Below are 25,840 nucleotides of genomic sequence, written 5' to 3' on the forward strand. Positions count from 1 at the left end.
AAATTGAAATTTGCTGAAATACGAACCGTTTTTTTGTGACTCAGATTGCTTGTCGAGATATAGTTAATACAACAGGGGAATGCAGGTGAAGGGAAATATATAGTATGTATTAAATAAAAGATTTAAATTTGTTTTAATAACATAAATTTATTTGAAATATATTAGTCTGGACAAACAAAACCTTTACAAAACAGTACTCAAACATACTTACACCGTCAACTTAAGTATTTATGATACAATAATTTTAATTACTATTAGATATGTTGGGAATTAACTAATCAGTAAATTGCTAGGGTATGATGATAATTGGTTTCATTATACTGTTCCGTTATACTATTCCCAGTTTATCACCACAGATTGGTTGGTCCTTTGGAACTGTTATCAATAAGATTTATTTCTAGAATTACAGGCATTAATGTTTCCTGTTTTAATATTTTTCAATTAATTAATTATTTTGGATTTTTGCCTCCTAGATGCTCCGACTTTTTTGAACTATGAATCATGTAGGTTCACTACGAAAACTGAAGTGTAGTGGAAGATCCAGATTTAGAGAAGGTAGGAATCTATATATTTACATTTCTTTAGGAATGCTCTCGGTTTCCTTTAGCAAATTGTTTTGTCACGCATTAAAAACTAAGTAATATACAGGGTGCCATAAATTCGTAAGGAACCGTCTGTATGTTCCATCTCTCTATAGATTTGCATACGACCTTGAAAACGGTAGGAGCTACGGAGTTGGTTAAATTCAAACATATGGGAATTTTGATGCTGAGTTGACTTACCGTTTAAAAATTATTCTAAATATCTAAAAAAAATTTCATTGTGAAACCAAAAATAATTACTGCACTCATGCCAATGATGTTTTCGATTTCCGGGCGATAAAACTTCTTACTGCACATATGCAGTAAAGTGCTACGTTCAGTATGCAAATGCGTCTAATAGTCTTTTACCACACGCTCTCAATCAATTATCATGCACCCTCATATGCAATGCTCAATATACCCTATTAATACTGCTTTACAATACTACACATATCCCTAATTTATTGTTTACAACAGTAATTAATACATTACAACGTAATTATTGCGACCATTTCTATTACAAACTTACTTTTTCTCGCCTCTATTTTTAAAATTACAGTGTATTAAGGATAGTGTTTGTTTTCGCTGCATACAGTATACGTTTCATTTGTTTATATCTTGCTTTAATACTTACGTTAAAAAGGGCTCTTTGGAATAAATTAAACATCGAAATAACAAAAATCTTCAGATTATGTTGCTATGTTCAGAAGTTTTTGAAGTACAACTTTTCATATTTCTAACTAAATATTATATTACGCAATATAGCAGTTTGTACGGGGGTTTGGCTAAAGAATCGAAAGGACGAGTATTTTGCTATATTTTAAATAGTAATTTTCTTGATAATGAAGAGCCTACTTGAAAAAGTATTTTTACAGTACATTTTATTGTAGTTGATAAAATATAACTTCATTAAATAACGGATCTTGATTAAAACATTTAACTCATCTAACCATAAGTTTCGCATGATTTTGTCGAATTTTCCTTTCATAAAGTGATCTTTATTCATAAACCCTTCACTCCTCATCTTTATTCTATGATACATCTACTATTTACAATATCTCTTATAAAATAAGTACAGGACAGACATGTTGCATATCTCCAAAATATGTTATAAATTACAACATTTTCAAAAAATAGTCGATTCAAAACCAAAATAGAAACTATTTACATCTATGTCGAAATTTGGATTGTACAACATTGGTCGGTTCTTATATGATTTCGAAAAGTATTTACAAAATGAGAAGGAAATTACGTTTCTATTGCTGGATCTTCACTAATTTTATCTTTGCTTATAATTTTATACATGTAACAAAAGTATATTCTTTGAGGTTTTATTATTGATAACGCACCCTACTATTACACATTAATTTGTTTATATTTGAATTAGCTGATTGTGTTAATTTAAATTTCAGTACAATAAATTCTTTTATTTAATGCTATGTTTGATTAATTATCGTTAATTTCTAAAAACTACTTAAGCCTTTAAAAGCTTGAAAATGTTATAGTTGTAATGATTGAGCAGAAAATATTATTTATAACAGGAAACTCTCATTCATAAAAACCCTGGTAAAAGCTTGAAAATAGAAAGTTAAATAAGATGAGTAATAAAGAGTAAAAAGTGGGTTCCAAAACCCTAATTTTACAGTATATTTCGTGTGTTTATCCACGTATTATTATTCAAAGTTACTACCCTGTATTCATAGAATGTGTGATTGGCAATAACGTTCATATGAGAATTCTTCTTATACGAATACACACCTTTTAGAGAGATTTTGTCTAAAATACGCTACCCCAGGTATTAGATAAATTCGGCCCAAAAAGCCAACTTTTTAGCACCACGAAAATGAGAGTTGAAATGAGGATGATCCGAAAGTTAATGATCAGGAAAGTGCATACTTCAGGACCATTAAGTATTTTAAATTGCGGTTCGGTTCAAGCCCGTCTTTGCTTTATCCCTAAAAATCAACGAGCTCGCATATTTATTAAGATGAGGTAGAATTTAAGTAAAGGAATACTCGGTTAAGCGAGTAGCTGCGGTTAGCTATTATTGCCTCGAATATGGCAACTTTAGGGCTCGTTAATAATGGATGGAATGTACAGCGTGATCAGAAATTCCCTTGCTGAATTTCTCGAAATGCGATCCTTTGTTGAAAAATTTATAGAATACATAGAAATATTACTTATCGAGGGGAAAATGTTTTTATAGTGAAATTCGATTGCTCTACCCCTTGCACCTTGGCACTAACCCTTACAAAATTTCTAGTTGAAAATATAATTTTAAAGATGCTTAATTTTAAAAAATATGTCCATATTATAATTACGTACTATTATCAATTATTAATTATTTTGAAGATAATTTATACATTTTTCCAAAATTTTTAACTCCAATCTCCCTGTACAGTAGCGTCATACGTGGGTTAATTCCTTTCCGAAAATCTAGGAAAAAATCTAAACGAGAATTCATTTTCATCCTAGAATAATTACGGTTGTTCAATTGAATTTCTCCCCTTTTTATTCCTCATTTATATTCATGGACAAAGTGTTAGCTCAAACCTTTAATTGCATTTAATTTCGTTGCATTAAATTTTACATTTTATAATTTAAATTGTAACTTTTTGTGGCGGATTTCATTACATTTTAATACATATTTTAAAACCTAATTAAATAAAGGATTTACTTTTGTTGCGAAAAACGGTTTACGTTCGGAAATTTGAGCGCTTACGCATAAGTGGATAAAGTGAATATGAATTAAGTAATAATGTTATTACTGGAAGCTGGGACTTTTTTAAATTGAAATTTGCAAACATATCTGCTCTGCTGTTAGTCCATTCATTACAATAACAGATTCATTCCATATGTTGCCTTTAACTCACATTTTGGAACCAAAACTCATTTTTTATCTGCTCTCATTTATCTACTTATTCTCTATCTACGTTAACCACCAAGCAGATTTGCTTTCAAATTTCCATTTTGTAATTTTATTATTTACCGTATATTGATAGTAGCTAAATTTGTGTAAATGCTAAAAATACTAAATTTAAAATACATAAAAGCGTTCAAGAAGAATGTCTTTCCGTTTGATTAATTTTTTTCGAGCAGGTAATAAAGCAACATGAAAATCGCATTTTGCCCGTACTATCTCGGGTTTTGGAGAGAGCTTGATGTATTGACCTGACGTTTTTTACCTATACTTTCCCACTTAAAATATTGAAAAGACGTTATTGATTATGTTGTAATTTAGAAAATTAAGTTGCTTTCTTGGAACTCTTGGGAGGGGGGATAATTCTGCTATAGCTGGATACAGCGACATTGCGTCTACTTTAATGTTTGCAATTTTAATATTAAAACACTTCTGTTAAATCTATTATTAAAAAACTCCTTCCACGATTGTTTTGAATTTTATTTAATCCTGAATAATACATAATTCGTTTATTGTTAAAAATTCGAGAAGAATGCTCCGGGAAACAAAAGAATGAACAGATCTGATGACCGGAGTAAGAAGAACGGATTAGGGGTTTAAATAGCTCTTTCTAATTGTATTCCACTATTTTTCATTAGCTGAATGAGTTTCAGGCCAGGGGTTTCAATAGAATTTAATGTTAGAGCAAATAATAGACGTTTTGTTAGAGGCAGCGGTAGCAACTCTATAAGCATGGGGTATAATAATAATTTGTATTTAAATGGAAATAAGACTACTACATTCGACAAATAAATAAAAGTTATAATAAATATGTTCTATACACTTGAGGAGGGTTGCTAATTTCTTTTCTTTTTGTTTTGTTTAGGAATGATATCCTGTGCAAGTTAGGTAAATTTTTAAATTAATAAACTCTACACACATTTGATTTTGAAAAAATTTCAATGTCGTTCGACACCACTTTAATCTCACGAAACATGCTCCTAAAATTTCCTAATTTTTTTTGAAACAACACGTTAGTGGAACAATAAAGTAAACTTTTAAACTGTTAATTACTTAATAAACTCACGATTTACCATGAAAGCTAAAAAACTTGTTCCACTCTCGATCCAACAGATCTTGCTATTGACCCTGTGGGAGCAAAAAATTGGGGATTCAAACAAAATAAAAGAAAAAAAAGGATTATGATGTCTCGCCATTCTTGATATTCACCTCTGCGCCGCCTCGTTTTTGTGGATTTATTTTCGTGATATGGATGGAGAAATAACGGTCAGCCCTTATGCAAGGTCGCCCTATCCCTTTATTCTCTTAACTCATTTATTTTGTTGATCGGAAGTTTTTTGTGTTACCGTTAAGGTTTCGGCATAATAAAAACATGACAGATAAATTCGACCAAGCATTTTCACCGATATGTGAACCAAATTTAACTTTAAAACTTATAGATACAATCAGTAATACCGAAGAATAGATTGTTACACGTCCCCAGTATCAAACGGCTATTTACCAGATAAATGGCCTTAGTAGCTGGCTGACAGAAGTATTTTTCAAGCGTCCTCGAGCGTCTCCTCTTTCGACGGCAACAAATCCTGCTTAATACCGCAGAAGGAGTATACTCGAAAGCTTATTCAGGAACCTTGAATAACTTCGGCATACATACAGATTAGGGCAACGCGCAATAGGGATGGTTTATCCGAATGCTACAGATTCAGAATGAGGTGAAACAATGTTATTTCTTGTGATTGCGAAACAATGTACGCTTACGGCTTAGAACCTCTTCAATTGAGATTTACGATTTCGTTCTCAGCCACGATACCTGGAAACACCCTGTCTTAACAGAGTGCCCTAAATTTTCCAGCTCGGGGGTACAGAGAACTGTTAAAGCAGTTGTGCCTTTATTTATGAGAAGAGCATAAATTCCGATTGTTTCCAGAGAATCCAGGAAAAAACCTAAGCTTTGCAAATTCTCCTTGCCTTTTTTCCTCGGTTAAATTGGCGAAATAGGTTAAAACGAAGATAAATTTCTTAAGACCTGATCGTTTTTTAACGCATTCTGTTAACCATGGCGGTCTCGTCGGATTACAGGGGTATAGGTTACAGGGTTCTTAAGCATAATATTTTGCGACCATAAAGTGATTCATTACAGTCTTAGTATAATAAGGCTTTATTTTAGTAGAATAAATGAAGTAACATACAGTGGCGGAAAAAAGTCTGTATTAAAGCAACAAAGTTTATTTCAAATTTAAAATTTTATGAGAATATTTGCCAACAAATGAAAATATCGAAACAAATTGATTATTGCAATTGAGTAGATTCATCTCAACAAAAATTTGCTACACATGTTAAATATAACAATTTATTCAAATAAAACTGATATTCATCCTCCTCGTGATCATTAATAACAGAAAAAAGTATGTATACATAAAAAAAGGTTATTTTCGATTAAGTCGCAGAGACAAGTTGAAACATGTTGATTGTTTGTATTCAGTACTTGTTGCTTAGGTCTAGAATAAGTTTCCAATATGAGTCCTAAGAATAAGCACATTGCAATTGCATTGCGAGAAGTTAAGATAAAAGTATGGGAAAAAGGAAAACACTAAGGCAAGTGGGTAACATTGTTCGTAAAAGATTCATCGGTACAAAGGGTAATTTAAAATTACAAAGAATGAGAAAATCTACCAGTAAAAGCAAGATCTGACCGTCCAAAATTGTTAAATCAGAGAAAAGAGTGGTATGTGTTCAGGATTCTTAAAAAAGATCCTAAAGTAAATGCTCCTAAGCTGGTTGCAATGATTGAACAACAATTCCATAAAATCGTTTGTTCCAGAACTGTTCAGAATTTGTTAAAAAACAATGGATGTAAAGAGTGTGTTGTTCGAAAGAAGCCTTTTGTTTCTAATATGAAACAGAACAAGAAATTGCTGTTTGCAAAAATTCATGTTAGTAAGCTTTTATAGTTTTGAGATTGAGTTATCTGGACTGACGAAAGTAAATTTAACATTTGAGGTTCAGATGGAAGGCGAATTGTTTAGAGAAAACCCAATACCGAGATGAATCCAAAGTATTTAGCATTCATTGTAAAGCACGGTGATGGACATGTTATGATGTGAAGGTCCATGTCCACAAGTGGAGTGGGAGAGTTAGAATTCATTGACTTTCAGGTGGATCGTTTTGTGGTTTTGGACATTTTAAAGAGAAAATTAAGACCGTTAGTAAAAAAAGTTGACCTTAGGGGATCACTATATTTATCAACAAGATAATTTTCCCAAACATACCGCAAGGTATTGTTAAAGAATGGCTGCTGTATAACACTCCTAAATAATTGCATGCCCCACCTCACTCGCCAAACTTTAATCTCATCGAACATTTGTGGGAGTTATTGGACCAACGGATTCGAAAACTTCAAATAACTTCAAAAGTTTTGCTTAAAGAGAAAAGGCAAGAAGAATGATAAAAAAAATTCAGAAGGAAACAGTTATGGAAGAGCTAATGGAAATATCAATGCTGCTAAGCATTTGTATGAAGACATATTCCCTAACTGTCGAATTCCTGATGCAAATTGTTTAGCAGGACCTTTCGTCGTATTAGAGAAACTGGTCCGGTACACAATCGTTTTGACCATTTGGCTAATCGTAGTGAGCCTGAAGAGGTCGGAGACATTCTTCCTGCTTTTGAAAGGGAGCCTACAACTAGTATTAGAAAAGTAACTGCAGTTCAGAACACCTCCACTTGGAAAGTTTGGTCGGTATTGAAAACCGAAAAGAAACACGCTTTCCGTTACAGGTCTGGGGCAGGTACAGGGTCTGGAACCTGGAGATCCGGAACGACGAATTACTTTTTGTCGTTTTTTGTTAGACTTAGATCTAGAAGACAGAACGTTTTTGAAACGTATTCTTTGAATGGAAGAATCTAAATTTACGATAGAAGGAATTGCGGACTTTCATAATTTACATTATTGAGCTGATAGAAATCTTAATCCACATGTCCAAGGATCTACTCCTTTCCAATATAAGTTTAATGTTAACATATGGAGAGGAGTTATTGGTGGTCATTTTATAGGAGTATATATCCCACCAGAAAACTTAATCCGGGACAATTATTTAGCTTTTTTACAAAATAATGTATCCGTCTTATTAAGATGAATACCCCTGAATGTACGACGAAATATGACCTTTTAAAACGAATGGTGTCCCGCTCATTACCACCGAAGAGTAACTCAATATTTAAATTAAATGTTTGCTGGTCGATGGATTGGCTGGAATAGTCCCATTTTATGGCCTCCTAGATCTTTCGATTTGACATCTTTCGATTTTTTTGTGTGGGGACGTATAAAAGAACTGGTGCATCAAGTGGAAATTCAGAATCGAGGTCAACTTATTACTACAATTTTTCAAGCCAGTGAAACACTTAAAAATGTAATGCGAGTTGGTATCGCAACAACTCACATTAGAATTAGAAATGCATTCAAAACAACGTTTTACAATTTGAACATAAATATTAATGTAGTTTGTAGATTTGTTGGCAGTCATTATGTTTTGATTGATTGATTGATTTTTATTCTTCCTAATACAGCGTTAGATTTAACGATACTCTATTATTATTTTATTCTGGTGGTATATTTCGAGAACGGTGACACTTTGTATGTTACTAGGTTTGGTTAAATCGATTCAGAATGATCCATTTTACAATCCAGCTCAGTCTCCTCCACCAACTATCAAACATCTTGTGCTTAATTTAAATTTTACTTATTATCTCATATTGCCATAATTTGTGAGAGTTGGAGTGATTTTTGTTGCTTCTACACAGACTTTTTTCCGCCTCTGCATGTATTTGCTGCGGAGCTGACAATTGTTCTCATCATTGACTCTCAACTTCAGACGCGGTTTTCGAAAAGTTGAGATTTTCCTTGTGCGTAACCAGGTCCGTAGTTCTTTATGTGCAAGTATACGTTAAAGTGAATCATCTCAATCACATCTATGCGTTTGTCTAATATTACGTACTTCTATCGCGTCACCTATTTGAACACCAAAATCAATTTCGTGTCTAAGTTTATATCCACGTTTATGTCCTTTGTTCTGCTCTCATACCTCCCATACCATTTGCTGTAATAAATACCGCGTTGACGTCAGCAATACAGACGAACCTACCTAATTTATGGAATTGCGGCATACAATACTACAATATTATACATTTGAATTAGCCGTCCCTCTGCAGTTTCAGGTTGGAACCTTGAACCGTACTTAAGGAGAGTGTCCTACATTAAGTAATTAGGTCTCGGTTGGATATAAAACATAACCCAATTTCGGAGAGAAAAGGCCTTTCACACGTTCAGACAGGCAAGTACCAGAAGCGTTTCGTTATAACAACTGAATAGTTTTGAAATGCTCTCAATCTTAATATACCAGGTGCTTTTTTTTACCTGCGTTCAGTGGCGCCATCTCAGTAACGGTCAGAGTTGCAAAATAAAAATTGAACAAAACATAGAGTGAATATACAAGAAATTACAAATGATACATTCATCTTACGGGAATTGAGAGCTCCTTCGAAATGTGCACCAAAAATTCCAGGCCGGTATTGAAAAAAAATTGAACCAACATTACCGAAAGCGGCAGCTTTTCATTTAATTGCATCTCTGTCTCTCACGGTTCCCCACAAGCTCGTGTTAAAATTTGAATTTAACGCAATCTGAGCGCCTAAGTGTTACGAATCCAAACATAGAGGCCTCGTTTTAGTGACTCTCTTGATAATAAAAAATGGGGTGCAACATCCATTTTTTTTTGCAACTATCCATTTCAGCAACTTAATTTTCGCAGTGGTGTCCCATGCTCAATATAGTCATTTTACATGTTCGTTTGCCCATATTGAAATACCGTCATGTCACCCATTAAAGAGTTAACAGTATTAATTACTTGAATTTGTTAACCCTAACAAGCCTATCAGCTATTTATCAGGATCTAATTCTTGACCGAGCTGAGCTACTCTATTAGTCTAACGAACTTAATCCACAAAGCAAATTTCTATTCGTGCTGCTACTTTGAGAGTCCAATTTGCGCTCGACACTGAAAACGCTATTACGATTAGGTCTCTTTATCTCTGAAACCTGAAAAATAGAAAAATAATGTTTTTCAGTTGGAGTTTTTTTCAGTGGGAAAGCATTAAATATATTAGCGCCATTAAAACGGCAATATCGTTCTAAAATGGTCCAATTTTGTCCTGTAATAATAGTCTTATAATGGCACTATAAATTTTTGAATTATAGATGACTTGATTGCTAGTTTTTGATGGAAATTACTTTTGGTTCCGCCAATAAATCAAAAACATCGCAGGCCATTTAAGTTTTATAATTCAAATTTTTTAGGAAGGTTCCGTCTGGTCTATTTTCCAGTTTCATTTTTCAAGCTGGAAATAAAATCCGCCTAAAAACCTTAAAACCACAGTGCACTTTCCATGGATCTGACATTAAACCGCTAAAAGCGGCGGGACATTTCGGATTATAAATTTTTATCCGCTCACGTATTTAATTTAGCCTTACATCGTGAAACTTGGTTAACCAATTAAAAACGTGTTTTGAAAAATTTCCGCTCTATATTGCTCCGTTTCGCTAGCCCTTTCTTCTGTGCCGTAATTCTAGGCAGGTTCTCGTAGCAATTTGGGCTACATACTTAAAAAAAAAAAAGGCTTTAATTCCTTAAAACGTTAGTGAGAAAGTTCAAGAGTCAAGTGGAATAATATAATTTAATTTCGAAGTGATGACGCGATGCTGGTAATAGAGTGGTAATTTTAAGTTTCGTGTCGAGGTTTCATTTACAGAAGTAGAATAAGTGGATTTTGTTGCTTTAGCGAACACAGTTCAGACGTTTACGGTTGAACAGCAAGTTTTTATTAATAATCATGTCAAAAGAGGTTGTGTTGAAAGTTAAAAAGCGGGCTTAACTGAAGTTTTTGCAGTTTACTTTCTTTACAGGCAGTTTTTCCCCGAAGTGCTTTTCGTATAATTGGAACACACCTATATCGAGATGGGAGCAGAAAATTGAGAGTATGATGTTGGGACCCTATTAACACTTTTTACATTTACTTATTCTTTATCTTCGGCGGAGAGTTCATTTCCTCTTTAATTTGCAAAACTCTTTACATTTCTTGATTACTCTTTGATATTTTTTCGCTTTGCTCAAACCATTTTTTCCACTAGTTGTCTCTTTCGTACTATACTCAAACTGATGCTCAATTTAGTTTCAGATGCGGCAGGTATTTATATCGAATTTTCTTTTAATCCGTACTTAATGCGTAGGCATACTCATCCCTCTTGGTCTTGGCGTTATTTCTACATAATTTATTATTATTCTCGTCATCTATTTTCCCCAATTTAAACTTATTGAGAGTTAGTTCGTTCATTTTTTCAGGTCAAAACTTGAATTTGCCTTTACTCCCTTTGACCTTTGAACTGCAAGCGAAGAAATTTAGTTAGGTTGCTAGTATAAATTTTGCGACTCATATAACAATACATCATCCTAAAGTGATAGTAATATGATTTTTCAAATATTATGATGTGCATTCGTACAATAAGAATGTGTTCCTAAGTGGCATAAATGGATATTGAGCTGACGATATTTTAACCTTAGTCTTGAAAATGTTTCGAACATCAAATAGCAAAATAACCTTTATAAATTTCTACTGAACCTATATCGATTACCACTTTCTTTAAGATTTAATCAACCTTTTATTGATTTCGGCTTTTAAAACCCTGTGTATTTTTGGCAAATGCTTAAAATTCGTAAATAAATAAAAAAGCTCGTTATTTGATTATGATTTCTTTTTATGTATTTCTTGCTCTTTTATAGCCAACTGATGTTTGATTCAGTTGGTTTTGAGCAAAAGATTCATTCGGTAGTAAATCAGCTTTCTCCAGATAACAACAAATTTAAACATCTTTAGATGGCATGCAAGGAAATGAAAAATATTTTCTGTTAACTAGCTGCAGGCTAACTTTGTAAGATCGTTGAAAAATAACCCATTTTTGGTAACATTTTTCGTTCCTAGGTAAGCTGACTTGATGTTTAAATTAGCAGCACGATCATAATTTACCCTGGAAATAAATCTGGAAACATCCTGTAATGAAGTCAGATTGTGATTTTATTGCTCCAATGCTGTATTTCCCTTTTACTGGTTCAACAATAACCAGATATAAATCTGCACACCAGAGTCAGAATATGGCAACTCGCATTTAAAAAATAATGGAGTTCAGATCTACTGGTTCTGAAGTACGAAGTTGACTCATAATATTATTAGGTATTTTTCCTCACTATTTAACCTTCCACGGGTTATCTCACCAATATACCCTCTATTTATATTATAGCCTCACTCTGCAAGTTCACAATCTCTCCCTCAGAAATATTATAGCTACACCTCGGGATATTATGATCCCGACTAATATAGTTCCCAGGCACCTCACTAGAAGCGTTGCTATACGAAATGGGCGCATCTCGCTGTTTCCTCCACCTCCAACATAGAACCTTGGACATCATTTGGCAGCAGCTTTGAAGAGTTTTTTTGAAGGCCACCCTGAATTCTCGGTTGAAGTACGCGTAGATCAAGGGGTTCAGAGCCGAATTGAAGTAACCCACCCAGAATACCAACGTTACCACCCATTGTGGACTATAGCAAATGTCGGTACCGCACAGAGTTGATATGACATACCTGGAAAAAAGAATTTGGTTAGTGTGTTTGACCGAATTGATTTTAAATTTTATAAATAGAAAAGGTCTTTTAAACTAACTTGAAGCATAGAATGGTACAAATGGTAAAAGAATTCCATCAGTAAACGTGGAGTTAAAATTTACTACATAACACCTTATGTTACGCGATAAAAAAAAACGTACTGTAGATCAAAGTAGAGGCACTTTATCTAGAAGATAATGTTCATTTAAATTAAGAAACTAACCAACGGGGTGCCCTTATTTCATTAATTACTCTTGTTAAAATTAATTAGAATTATGGGTTTTACGCTTCAGAGAAACAACATTGAACCAAGCTGGATTTCTTCACCTTGTAAAAAATTTCCATTTTCCGCATTTTCCGGGTAAGTAGCCGTAATCCGCCATTTAAACAAAACTCCAAATTGAAAAAGATCTAAGCTCTTCCTCGAAATGCAAAAACCAGGGACTTAATATGTTTTTCCCTAAATATAAAAAATAATAAGGTGTTCCATATTTCGTTATGTCGCCTTTAAATTGCTTTACGTATAGGCACATTCTTCCAGACGATTATGCAAATGGGTCGTGAAATTTCGGGGTTATCCCAGGGTGCATAAAATTGACCTTTCGTTCTTTAAATTGCTACAAAATGGAGTATAGACGATCATTTTATGCATATCTTCTGTGTTTCATCATTGTAGATTAGGTATATAGAGTGGCAAGAAAGGTGGAGCAGAAATATGAGATGGGCAACAGCGTTCATTGTCGACGTAGTCGAATGGAAAGCTCCAAGTTGGGAGAAACGAATTACTTCTTCAAGCAAGCGATGACAAACCATGGTGCTTTTGGTGGAGATTTGTACAGAAGAAGAAAGAAAACATCCGACTAGTGTTGATTCTGTAATGGCAACAACGATGCCCGTCATACCTTTTTTTCTGTTGTGAAAACTTCGCAGCGGGAAGAGGAACAGTGACGAAACGATTGTTCGAGGTCACAACAGAGAACTTCATGCTAAAATTGGCAGAGAATTGAAACGGTGTGTGCAGCATAATAGTGAGGATTATAAGGAAAAAATCCGACTTTGAAAGGAGGCAGGAGCAGAGAGAATAAAATAGAAATGCAGGCGTAAAAGACTTACATACCACCCCCTCTTGAAGTAATGCTTTACGGCGGTTTCCGGGAACGGGAAGGAGCTTAATCGGTCAGTATCCCGAGGGATACCAATTCGACACTATGTGGGCAAATAAAACCGGTTGGTGTCAAGTTTACATGTTTAAAACTAAATTATTTAATCCTCTATACCCAAAAGCATATACAGAGTAGCTCATGCGGCCTATGCGTTAGAAAATTTTTGATTTGCCGAATATGTGTTTAGAGGTAAGCTGGTGGCTAGCCATAATAAGTATCGCAGTTTAGACAATTATAAAGCACCACAAACTACTATTTTTACAATAGCAACTACCATTTCTAATCTTATAAACGAATATATAATTGATTTTTGGAATAAATTGATTAATACTGGATATTTCTATTTTGTAAGTCGTTTTGAATTTATGTGCAATTTTTATAAAAAATTGTTTTTTTTTTAATTTCTAAATCCTATACAGCGTGTTCTTGTGGAAACTTACCACTCCAAATGTGAAAAACGTAAATACATATGAAAGTACTGAGTTAGGTGATTCTGCAGCTTGCAAAGGGGAACAATTTTGACATTATTTGAGTAATTCTAATTGTCACCTCATGCAATTCCATTTTGGCTGGAAAATTTTTAGTATCACTCCCTACCGAGATGCATTCAAATTAAAGATAATTAAGAGTACAAAATATTGGTGCATTAAGAAATTCGATTTGTCAAAGCGTTTTCGAGAAATCACAGAAAAATAAAAGAAAAATCATTTTAATGTTCGTTATCAATGGGGCTGAAAACATCAAGTTAGTCGTAGTAAATGTGTATAAATAATATTTTCAGACTTGTAATTTTGTCACATTTAATCACAAGCTGCTCAAAATGATTTCCATGTGGTGCTAAATATAAATACAATCTGCTTTCGGTTTTCTGTCTGACTCTTTGAAAAGTGTCTCTAATAATGGCTCGACATTCCGTAGTTATGCGATTTTTTAGTTCATCAATGTCTTCAGGATCTGATTTATAAACAACTGATTTGAGATAGCCCCAACGGAAAAAAATTAAAAAACCGTTAAATTAGGAAATTTTGGAGGTTATTTATTTGCTCCTCTTCTGCCAATCCATATACCTGAAAAACGACCTTCCAACCACTGTCGCCCCGGTATAATATAATGTGGCGGTTTCCCTCTTGCTGAAAGTGTAAAATATCTTGGTTGAGTAGATAATCTTCGTTGTGATTTATTTGCGTAGCTACAGTTCCTATTATAAGATTGTCAATTGACTCTTATAACGTATTGGGATATACTTCAGCACTGAGGTTACCATCGGTGACTAATGGTCCTACTATCGGAACTCTCAATGTTACAGCTCATATATTAACTTTTTGAGACCACTGAGTATTGTCTTCAAGGAAAACATAAGAATTGTGGTCTCACCGATAACCATAATTCTACTTATTAACAAAACCATTTAAATAAAATGTACACTCATTGGAGAAATAAATATTTTTAACAAGACTTGGGGTAGTAGTAATCGGCGCTGTCATGCTTTCGCAAAGCTCAATTCTGGATCAGAATCATTTTCAGTCAGTACCTGATGAATTTCCACATTGTATGGTTGGACCTTGTATATTTTCGTCACTTTTGTTATAGAACCAATTGAAATTCCAGTTTGACACGACACTTTTCTAATTAATAAGGTTGGTTCAGCCACAAATCGCCCCAATTGTGGCAGCCTCATTCAATACTCTCATTTGATTTCATTTTACATTGGTCACTAACCCTGTTGCAAATTTTGTAGAAGTTACTTCACATAGGCATGAGAAACAAGTTTGTGAGGATATATCTCGTTGAAAACCCCAGCGGTTTGCCGAGGGGATTTGTTATTTGTATCATACATTAAAACGAATTTCATTCTTTCTTCTACAAAATAAATCATGTTAATCCAGATGTTAATGTTACACTATCGCAGACCATTTAACACATACTACATAGCAAAAACCTTGCAAAATGAGTTTCTATAAAAAATTAGGAATGAGATATGTCGCATTTGATGAAAAATATTTATTTACTTGTCGAATAGAACGAAATGTCAAAAAATCTGAGAAATTCCAATACTTATTGCACGTATTGGTAATCGTGATATCAGTTTTTCTCTGATTTTTCGACAGAGTTTGACAAATCGAGTTTCTTAATGCACCGATATTTTGCACTTTTAATTACTTTTAATATGGGGTGCAACTCTATGGGGGATGCCATTTGAAATTTTCAAGTGGGGGTAGCGGCGTGGTAAGGGGTGACTATCAGGTTTACGCAGATAACGTCAAAAGTGTTCCCCCTTGCAAGATGGAAGATCACCTTACTCAGTACTTTCGCGTGTATTTCCGTTTTTACGATAATTGGGATGGTAAATTTTCAAATGAATACACTGCACAGGATTTTGAAATTTGAAAAAAAACAGCGACAATTTCTATAAAAATTGTATATAATTTGAAAACGACTTTCAAAATGAGAATTTGCAGTGTTAATGAGTTAATTCGAAAATTCGATTTTACATTCGTTTATAAGATCAAAAATGGTATTTGCTATTGTAAAAATTGGAGTGTGTGGTATTTTGCAATTGTCTAAATTACGGTGCTTATTATAGCTGACCACCAGATTGCTGTAAACATGCACTTTTGGCAAATCAAAAATTTTCTAACGCACAGGCCACGTAAATCACTCTGCATGTCCTTATGGGTACAGAGGGTTAGATCATTTGGTTCGATTTTGCGTCTATTTTTAGCATTAGTAATGGTAATGACCATTTGAAAAATTGCGCGATAGCCAATTTTAAAGTAGGTGCGCCAAGCACAATGTATATTGCGATTTTCGAAATATAACGATATCTTCAATCACTGAGTTAACAAAAATATCTTGTAGATAGCTTTCCTACTACGTGGACATGTTACAATATCCATTAGAACGAATTGTATCGATTTCTTCCTTTCTTTTATTTTTAATAGTTTCAATTCAGTTCTGTCATTACAAAGCCGATCATATGAACATTCAAATACTATAGAGGATGAACAAAAAATTGAAGACAAATTGCTGGATTGCGTGACAAAGCCGCGTCGTATTGAATTGAATCATTAAAATGCCAGGAGCAACCTAATAAACCTTTTGAGTGGTAAATAAACCGCCGCTTTTGTTGTGTTTACGCCTCCGCATTGCCTCTAGTTGTTTTAAAATTAACATTGTAGGTTGTATGAGATTGCTTTCCGGGAATACCAAAGTTCAAAATATGCATGGGAATAACACGGAGATCATCAGAGAATTGGACAAGTTTCGTAGAAACTACTCAGAATATCCCTGCCGTAAGAAGAGGATAGTGTTCTTTGTTCTTATTATAGTTTTCCGACAGGATAATTGTCTTGCACAGAAGTTAAGCCTCTCTCAAGAGTTAAAATTATAGCCGCGTTGCATATAATTTTACCTACAAGTACCTACTCATGCCAATTGCAGGACTACAACTTTACCAGATTGATTAGAGCTCTAAAGAAAAAATGAGGAAATAGATAATCTGATCAGGCTCATTAAAGCATAATTTGTTATTCAGTATGTGACAAGTTTATCAACTAATGAAGATTGAAATGGAAATTAAGGGGATAAGAACCTAGACGTTATAATATATGCAGAAGCTTGATTATTTCTGAATTTGCTAGTTCAGCTAAAAGCATGCGAAGTAACATGCCTATATGGGTTTCTATTGACAGAGTTAATCCGGCCAGGTAAGTTTTCAATCAATTAGGCCTCCAGACGTTTGGTAGCTTAGTATTCTTGCCGTGTGCAGTTTTTTAGTTTAAACTTCAGGATAAAACGACTGCAATTATCTGATCTGCGCCAATGTTATCTCCATAAATCTAGACTCTTGAAGGTTTATCTTAATCGAAACTAAAATACCCCTACAATCTGAGATCGCTAATCAATGTCTGAAATCAATGGAACAATAATAAATTTCTCGGATTCCTTTCAGCTTTAGTGACTATACCTACAATAAGATTTATTAGAGGATCTAAGATTTATTGGTGGAACCTGGAAGGTCTGTTACCTTAAATTTAAAGTTTTATTCAGATGGACCGTTAACTTATTGCCCTGTGAAATTGAAGATGGCCTAGCTTCAAATATACATATTGTCTAGTCATATATCGTTAGAGTGATGATGAATCGACTCTAAGCTGGGCCTCGTCCGCTCCCTACTAAAACGAGCGAGTCCATTTTAGGGTGATTTTCTTTCGTCGATTACCCTTAACGCTGGTCTTGTGACCATTTATCAATATGACGGTGAACGCAAGGCGAATGACAACGCAAATATTAAAATTTAAATACATATTTACGTCGTGTAAATGCTTAAGGGCAAGTCGTATTTTGCATTTGTATCGTACTCGTTATATTCAGAAACAAATTGTTCTAATAAAACATTATTCAGAAGCTTCTTCCAACGTTAAAGTTGTGAGCCTGAAGGAGCTTATACCTCGTGTGTGGTTGGTGTTTGGTAGAAATCTGCCTCCCCATCTGACCAAATTCGTATGCATACTAACAAGGGGATTATTTATTACGGGAATATCGATTTTGATCGTTCCTGCTCAGTAAAGTATAAACAAATACGTGACCTCTTGTAAATACGTAGTAGAGGTTTATAAATAAATGGGCCCATGAGAGTTTGGAAACTTTGAGTATCCTCGTAAGTTCTTTAAGCTTTTCTAAGTGTAGGAAACTGCGGAATCTAAGGTCACTAAATAGTAACAATGCGAATAGCTTGTGAATCAAATGAAATTTTTACAGCGGATTAATCAAAAGCAGTGCATCAAAAAATTTGATGAATGGTTGGAAATATACGTTATGAATGATCATGAACAGGTTTCTTCTTGTTAGGGGCCATTAAGGAATTAGAAGGTTCAAAGATCTTTTTAGTCGATTAAAAAAGCTGTTTTCTGGTCGCTCTGATAACGGGACAGGTTTTTCCTTCCAGATACGATACGATGTGAAATCAGATTATTGGAAAATGGAGTCCTGCAGCCAATCAGCATTAAAAACGCATAAATCAAATCCAGCGTTTGGAAATTGGTCGTCTCCCTACAAAAGCTTATACCTAACGAACGCTAATAGATAAAACGTAATTTGGTCTCCATTTTTTGGACGAATTGCTTAAATTTATCAAATTTATTGACAAGTGGAATCCATGCCGCTCTATCTTCCAAAAATAAATAATCTATATCTTGTACGCGAATACCATGTAGTCGTATTGTAGAAACGGGGTTACATCAATTATTTCTGGATTTATTCTAGAGCAGAATCGCAAAAAATACAATTTCGATTTCACGAACACGATAATTTTCATTAGAAAATTGAGGTCGATTTGAGGGTATGTCGGTTACGGTAAGCATGCACGTTTAATTATTGAATAGAGGGTTTTATTATTGGTCAGTATACTGACAGCTGTTTGAAACTGATTTAAGCCATTCATGAATAAACTGGTGAATGGCTGTCCTGATATATATATATATATCGCACTTATTAGGTGGTGTTAACTTAACGAGATATTTTATAATCTGTGAAATTAGCGAAATAACTTGATAAATAAAAAAAAACGATTTAAAGGAAATAGAACATGCTAATCGGACTCTTCCGCTCCATGAAAAATGAAAATGGCCGGTGTTCGATAAGGATTCTTAACGACCGTAATCAGTTAAGAGTAACAGACTCACCTGTAATGGTCCCCTTTACTCTAACCCTTAACCATGCCCTTACTTTTTTAAATAATTATCATTTTTGTGCTCACAAATTCGTTTCACGAGGTAGCTTTATGCAATTTGGTGGTTTGTTGAAAATTTTTTTTTGTTCGCGGGCATTATAAAGAGCAGTGCTTGTTTTGAAAATCCTGCGGACATATAGTGCGGTAAAAGTATGGAAGAAATTCGTTTATAATGCGGACGGTGATTTTTTCAAAACAAACTCAGGCAGGCGCCCCTTTATCGTAACATTCGTATCTTTTAAAGAACAAACGAAATTAAAATGCAGATGTGATGTTAAATTACTTTTTAACGGACGGTCCAACTTGCTATTTTATATTCTAAATCTACACAAGCATTGTTCAACCTAATAAATTAACTCATTGCCAGCGACCACTCCCTTATTAAATGTTTTATAATTTATAAATTTATCTACGATAAATTTCAGTCGCTGTAAAGTCAACAACGAAGGAGAAACTACGTCCTCATGAAGTCCTTCACTACCACTAAGTGTATAGCTGAAAGTGCATTAAGTAAATTTGTTTTCTATTTTAAAGTAGTATGGACGTGTTAATACAAGTAAAGCGAAGGAATCTTATGATAGGAGCTAATAGAAGTTATTTACTTCATTGTCTGATTTTATTTCCGACACCCTGGTTTCTTCCATATCGTTCTATGGTTACGCAAGGGTAGTTTAGATTCTTTACAACTTACTTAGGATATTCCAACAATGCTCTTCCTTACTTTCTGTTTTTTCCCTAAATTTGAGATAATCACAAATAAGATTAAAATTTTACTATGTGTGTCATCTGTGAACACGCATGTAATTGTAGGATACAATCGGCACGTTCCCATGCGATCTTACGTGGAAGGGTTGCGTTCAATTGCGCTAATCTTTCGTTTGGTCGTTACCGTTTTTCTTACTTCTATGAAGTGTTGTTCGACAAGATAATCTGTTTCCAAAAAGTACTCTTCGCTTGCTGGTCCTTTAACATTCCCACAAGATTCAGCCGCCAATCACATCCTTCATAGATATTGTTATGGCCGGATGGTATAAGAACACCCCGTATACAAGTCTTATTTAATGTCTTGGAGGTGACACTTCCGGCATAGCCGAATATTTTAAAACATGTTCGTGCATTTCCAATTATTGGTAAAGTCTCAAGATGTTTAATGCATAGTACACTGAAAGCAAACGTTTTCGAAGTTTGCGTTGTGTTTCGTGTTTCCCATCTCAGGTTATGCAGGCGCTCGAACGATTTGTTCTACCAACACACTAAATTGTAGTTGCAAAACTTTCAGGAAACGTTGCAATCAAATTACCTTTAACGAAGCTTTTATGTGATATCGCATCTTTGAACACCATGTAGAGGAACAAAAGTATGTAGAGTTTTAAATCCCAATGGTGGCCTATTTATCAAATGAAAAAGAAGAATGGAATAATTTTTCTCTTTTCACACCAAATACATCATCCAGCAAAATCTTTTGCTCGATTTATGTATTCTCAGTCGGGCATGTGATAAATCTTAATTAGAAAACTCTTTTAACGACTTTGGTGTATAACAGTGCCACGCTTCAATGCCGAGTGTCCCATTTATATAAGTTGTTTTAACAGAGTTTGTTCGAGGATTGAAAAGTAAAGTTTATTTTTTAAAATATGACCTTTAGGCAAATGAATGGGCTGTATGTATTTTTTCTTTTCTTGTTTTAAAAAGTATTCCTCCTATTCGGAATTACGGCAACGCGAACTGGGCCAAATCGCGTCTGAAGTGAAAATTTATTGAGGTGCACGTCTCGCAGATTTATCATTACATCATCGTTCGCCTTGGATGACAAACAGAAGCCTCACTTTTGTGACACATAAAGTTGGATTTTGTCACACATTTTATTGCCGAAGGAATCTTATTTTCCTTTAAGTGACAGCAATGTATGAGAGATTGCGTCCGTACTAAAGATCAATATTATGAGACTCGAATTGGGAAATTCAGGAAAATTTCGACGTTTTTGAGGTTTTGCGTGTCATTTCAGTTAAGTGATGCGGCTCCTGCGTTGCTCTTAAACGCCTCAATTGAGGTCCTGCAGCCTAAGGAACACATTTTTGGGACCTCGGTGTCACTTAACCGCATATCTCAGATAATCGAAAGAGGTGTGGCAGGTCTGTTTCTATATGCTTCTACAGCTTATGAAGACAGTAAATTTCAAACTTTTTTTAAGGCGATTGCGCCACGGGTTTAAATTTTGAGAGTTTGTAAAGAGTAGGTACATCCTCCCATTTGTATATTTTTCGTGAAAATTTCCAAAATTTTTGAGGTGCCGCTTCTAGGTTCAATGGAGCAATGGACCCTATATTCATATTGAATACCTCGATTGTACCACAGTTTTTCTTTCATTCCTATCCAGCTAACATTATATGTATATTCAGATTGATCGATTACATCCATTCACGTTCAAAACGCATTGAAGCCACCCTATTTATCATTCCAAACTTCAATAACTTTGGTTCTAGATAGCTTTAGTACTTTCTTTATTTTTTATTTTTTTCTTATTGGGCAAAAGTATTGTGAATACAAAATATATTCTTGTTTTGAAGTTTGCGCAAATTACTTAAAGCTCGGAATATGGGACAATGTAGGTCCTCTATAATAGCTGCTTGGCCCCTTTTTTAAATTTATATTTTTTTGCTTTCGAAACATACAAATTTCAGAAAAAATACCTAATATAGCGGTTTTTAATCATTTTTTCTTCGTATAATGAAAAATAATTTGTATTTTCTGAGTTTGGACTCTAAAATACTTTATTTTAAAGATCAATGTTCCAAGATCTATAATTATGGCTTATAAGTAATATATAAATCCCAAAACGGGATACTAATGGTCATAGCAAAATATAAAAATCGAGTCTTCTAACGATTTCCAGCTTTCGGAAGCAAAAAGAAACTGCATTCACATAATTTCCTTTTCATCCCTATTTCGCCCCTTTTATCCAGCCATTTCCTGGGGCAAAATAAACCCTATCAACTTCAGTAGCTTTCCTCTACTGTTATTATTGAGGCACAGCAGATAGTTTCAGGGCTTATTTTGTCATGTTTAAAATGTATGAACTTGACAAAAGGAAAAAAGTGCAAATTTCTTTTATGGGACAAAAAAAATGTCGTGACTGACCCTGAATTTCGAAAAAAATTCAATGGACGAAGTAGCAATAAAACTATGGAGTGCTCCAAGGCACAGTAAACGAACACGAAACATAGTGAAAATGTAGCGAGGAAAGGGAGTGAGAATAGTGAGTCTGCGCTACTTTAATAATAAGACAAACGATATTAATTCCAAATCGAAACACTTAACCTTATTAGCACAATATCTTATCAGAACCTCACTAAATCTCATAGAAATAATACTAAATTCCAAATTGGCTTCATTATAAGCATATAATAACTTTTAATTCAAACTTGAGCGACGGTTAACAAGGGAATGAATAAAACAATACTCCGCCTTCGTGTTTGCTATGCGTTTGAGTGAAATGTGAATTTTACTCCACCCATTTGGTTCCACGTCGCGTAACTGCTTTGTTTTAGGATGGCAATTAGTTGGAATGGAAATTGATTTTACACCTAAACGTGATTTCCATGCTCAAGATACGACAGTGAATGACGTACATTTAAATAATATGAAATTGTGAGGAGAACCCGAATGTAAATTTCGATGTCAAGATCTTTAGTTTGATGATGGAATTTTGAGGAGAAGTCCGAATGTAAATAGTGATGGTCAATGGGTCGATATATTCGATGAAATTTTCGAGAGATGAAATTTTTGTAAGAAACTAAATTATAAAAGGGGAAAGGGACACTGAGATCTGAAGGAGATTACTGTTTACAAGAAGTATAAAATTTTCATTTTTTGACTCGCTCTAAGACACATTTCCAAGCAAAAGTGATCGACAGTCATCTTCAATGCATTAAATTATTTGATTTCATAAAAGTGGAAAAGATCAGTAGCTTCTCAGATTTAAGGTAAAAATAATTCTGTTGGAGCGAAATCCGAAATAACAGAAGTTAGGTCTGCGAGGCACTCGATAAAGTAACAAAAATTCAATTAGGGCAAGAAAGACAGTTGGAGCTCGAAGGAAAACAGCTCTCCTGGCCCTCGGGAATACAAAAAAAAAAATATTGCACGATGCTTATTTTGGGTTTCGGTCGAACAAAGTTTCGCCATTTGAAGGACTTAATATTCATTAAGAGTTATTATTATAACCACGACCAAGTGCTAAATGAGTTCAACGATGTGAAATTCCAGAATAAATATGAAACATGGGGAAAGGCGTTGAGGTGAGGAATAATATGTACGAAAAAAAATTGTATCAAAAATGATGCTGATACTTTTTCCTAGAGTTTAATCCTCCCTGCCCTAAAGTACCCATTTTGAAAATCCTAAATTTAAACACATTAAACTCGGCATTTCAACTAACGAGTTTTAAGCATTTGCAGGCTACAATTATTCTTTTTAAATTTTTTTTTAAATAACAACTCTAAAGAAAATATCATGCATTCAATTACAGGGAATAAACTAGCGCAGTCGACTATTTGATTAAGTTCAAGGACCTTTAACTTTTGTATCGGTTAATCGATTTTAGTTATTCTTTCGTGTTTTTAACATAATCAAATGGGTATTTCTTAGCCATTGAGAGGAGAAATTTCAGAGTGCTTCACATATTTCGCTTAATCTGGTCAAATCCAATATGAAACTACTTGGAAGATAATGGAGAAACTTAAGCTACTATTTACTTGGAACGTAATATAGCGGCCGTAACATAATGTCAATGACACCTTCCAACGTAATGACTGCCTTGCCTACGGCACCTCAAAAGACCCCACGAATGAAAATGCATGGGCAGTGTTTTATAGTGACCGCTATATGACAGCTTTCTTAAGATATCCTAAGCTTTAGAGCCCTATAGTATTTTATAGCTTTTCTGTGAAACACTTTGTGTATTACCTGTACCTAAAGTAGATTTAAGGTTTATTTTCTTCTTAGGTAACCATGAAATTCTCACATTGTCCTCGTTTAATATGAAAGATAAAGCCACATTTTTAAGATCATTAGCGGTACTTTGCTGCTTTTGGTAGCCACACCACAGTGTTCATCATGTGACTATACAGGGTGTTTACTTAACAGTCCTTCGGACTCCTTTGAGTTCATTTGTGATTTTATTAGAAATCAATTATGAGGATGTCTATGAGGCTAATGAAGGTAAATTTTAAAATTAGTGGCAACCCTACAGAGTGTCCTAAAACGTGAGACGCAAAAAAGACTAATTTTTTTTGAATGGTACCATTTTTTTCATGTGATAGAATCCTCTCTTGAGCTTGTGTTATTTGATAGATTTTTTTACGCTGGAATGCCGTGACTCAAAGTTATGAAGTTTTAAAACAAATTTCAGACATTTGGATGATCTCATAAAAAAGATGATATCGCAGTTCGTTTAAGTTAGGTTTCGATCATTTTGAGATGGATTCTCATGTAAGATCATTTTAGCGAGCATAAACGTTCGTTTTGTCAAAAACACATACAGGGTGTTCATAATAGCAACTTTAATTTTCGTATTTTAAATTAAAATTTTCTTGATTTTTTCAAATAAGATGGTGAGGTTTTTATGAGGTGGAATGAAAGAAAATCCCATTTTCTTAATTTTAGTATAAAATAATATCATATTTATTATATTTTAAAGTTAATGAAATTATTAATTATTCCAGGAAAATCTGCATTCATGGACCAGTGTTTGAATGTTTAGCATGCGTTGCCATGTTGCTCGTTTTAAGATTTTACTGCTCCTTTACGGTTTTCTGTTTCTGCTAAAATCTGGTTATTTTAAAATTGGCCATCAAAATATACTATACAAGAACATCTTAGCATGGTTTATGTAATTGGTTCATGTGATGAAAATTATTTATTAGTATCTCGAGTTTACGCACAACAATTTCCCAAAAGAGCACATACTGATGTAAGGAGCTTAAAAAGTTTAAAGGACCGTTTTGAACGGACAGGGAGTGTGAATTATGAAAAGAAAAGTCGAAAAAGAGAGACTTATTAGAAGAAAATGAGCTGCATATCACTTTATCAGTAGTAGGAAACGAAACAAAGAGGGTAATTCGTCAAGAGCTACAAATAAATAAATCATCAGTTACAAAATGTTTAAAAGCTAATAAGTTCCATTAATATTATTTGCAATTAACAAAGCAAAAATTTGTAATATTCAAAAATTATTTAATGCTGATTTTCTTGCTAGAATTAATTTTTGCCAGTGGTTGCAGCAACAAAATAACAGGGATGACTTCCGAAAACTAATTGTGTTTATCGATAAGTACAGCCTTCATTGGAACCGATTTGTTAGTAGACAGAACTTTCGCAATTATAGAATGGAAAATCTCCGTGCCATTTGAATCAACTGAATTCAACAGGATTGGAGCTTAAATGTTTCGACAGAAATAGTTGACAATTATCGTGTTGAGCCATAATTTTTGAAGGAGTAACTAGAGATGTTTATCTAAATTTTTTTAATCAAGATCTTCAGCAGCGATTAGAACGCATTAAATGTGGTTTCAACGAAATAGAATTTCACCTAAGTTTGTTTATGTATTCAAAAATACCTTTCAAAGCTTTCTCTTAAGAAATGGATTAATAAGCAAGGTTGGTAGCAACAATACAGGCTCAGAGTTTTGATAATTGTATTATTAAATTTTGCCAGGTCGAGTTAGATGGCCAACAA

At 34.0% G+C, this 25,840-nt stretch overlaps 2 protein-coding genes across 2 annotated transcripts in view; one reads left to right on the top strand and one right to left on the bottom strand.

Moving 5' to 3' along the window:
* The window catches only part of Cep290 (Centrosomal protein 290kDa), a 27,447-nt gene extending 16,435 nt beyond the window's left edge, over nucleotides 1-11,012 (top strand). Inside the window, exon 32 of the mRNA XM_066290178.1 lies at nucleotides 10,896-11,012. The gene's annotated coding sequence lies outside the window, so the exon portion shown is untranslated. The remainder of the gene's footprint in view (nucleotides 1-10,895) is intronic.
* The window catches only part of LOC136343453 (octopamine receptor beta-1R-like), a 116,017-nt gene continuing 90,304 nt past the window's right edge, over nucleotides 128-25,840 (bottom strand). The window contains exon 4 of the mRNA XM_066290182.1: nucleotides 128-12,189. Coding sequence (XP_066146279.1) covers nucleotides 11,838-12,189 — 352 coding nt within the window. The 3' untranslated portion in view covers nucleotides 128-11,837. The remainder of the gene's footprint in view (nucleotides 12,190-25,840) is intronic.

The sequence above is a fragment of the Euwallacea fornicatus genome, chromosome 14 (genome assembly GCF_040115645.1).
Source record: "Euwallacea fornicatus isolate EFF26 chromosome 14, ASM4011564v1, whole genome shotgun sequence".
NCBI classification, from domain to species: Eukaryota; Metazoa; Arthropoda; class Insecta; order Coleoptera; family Curculionidae; genus Euwallacea; species Euwallacea fornicatus.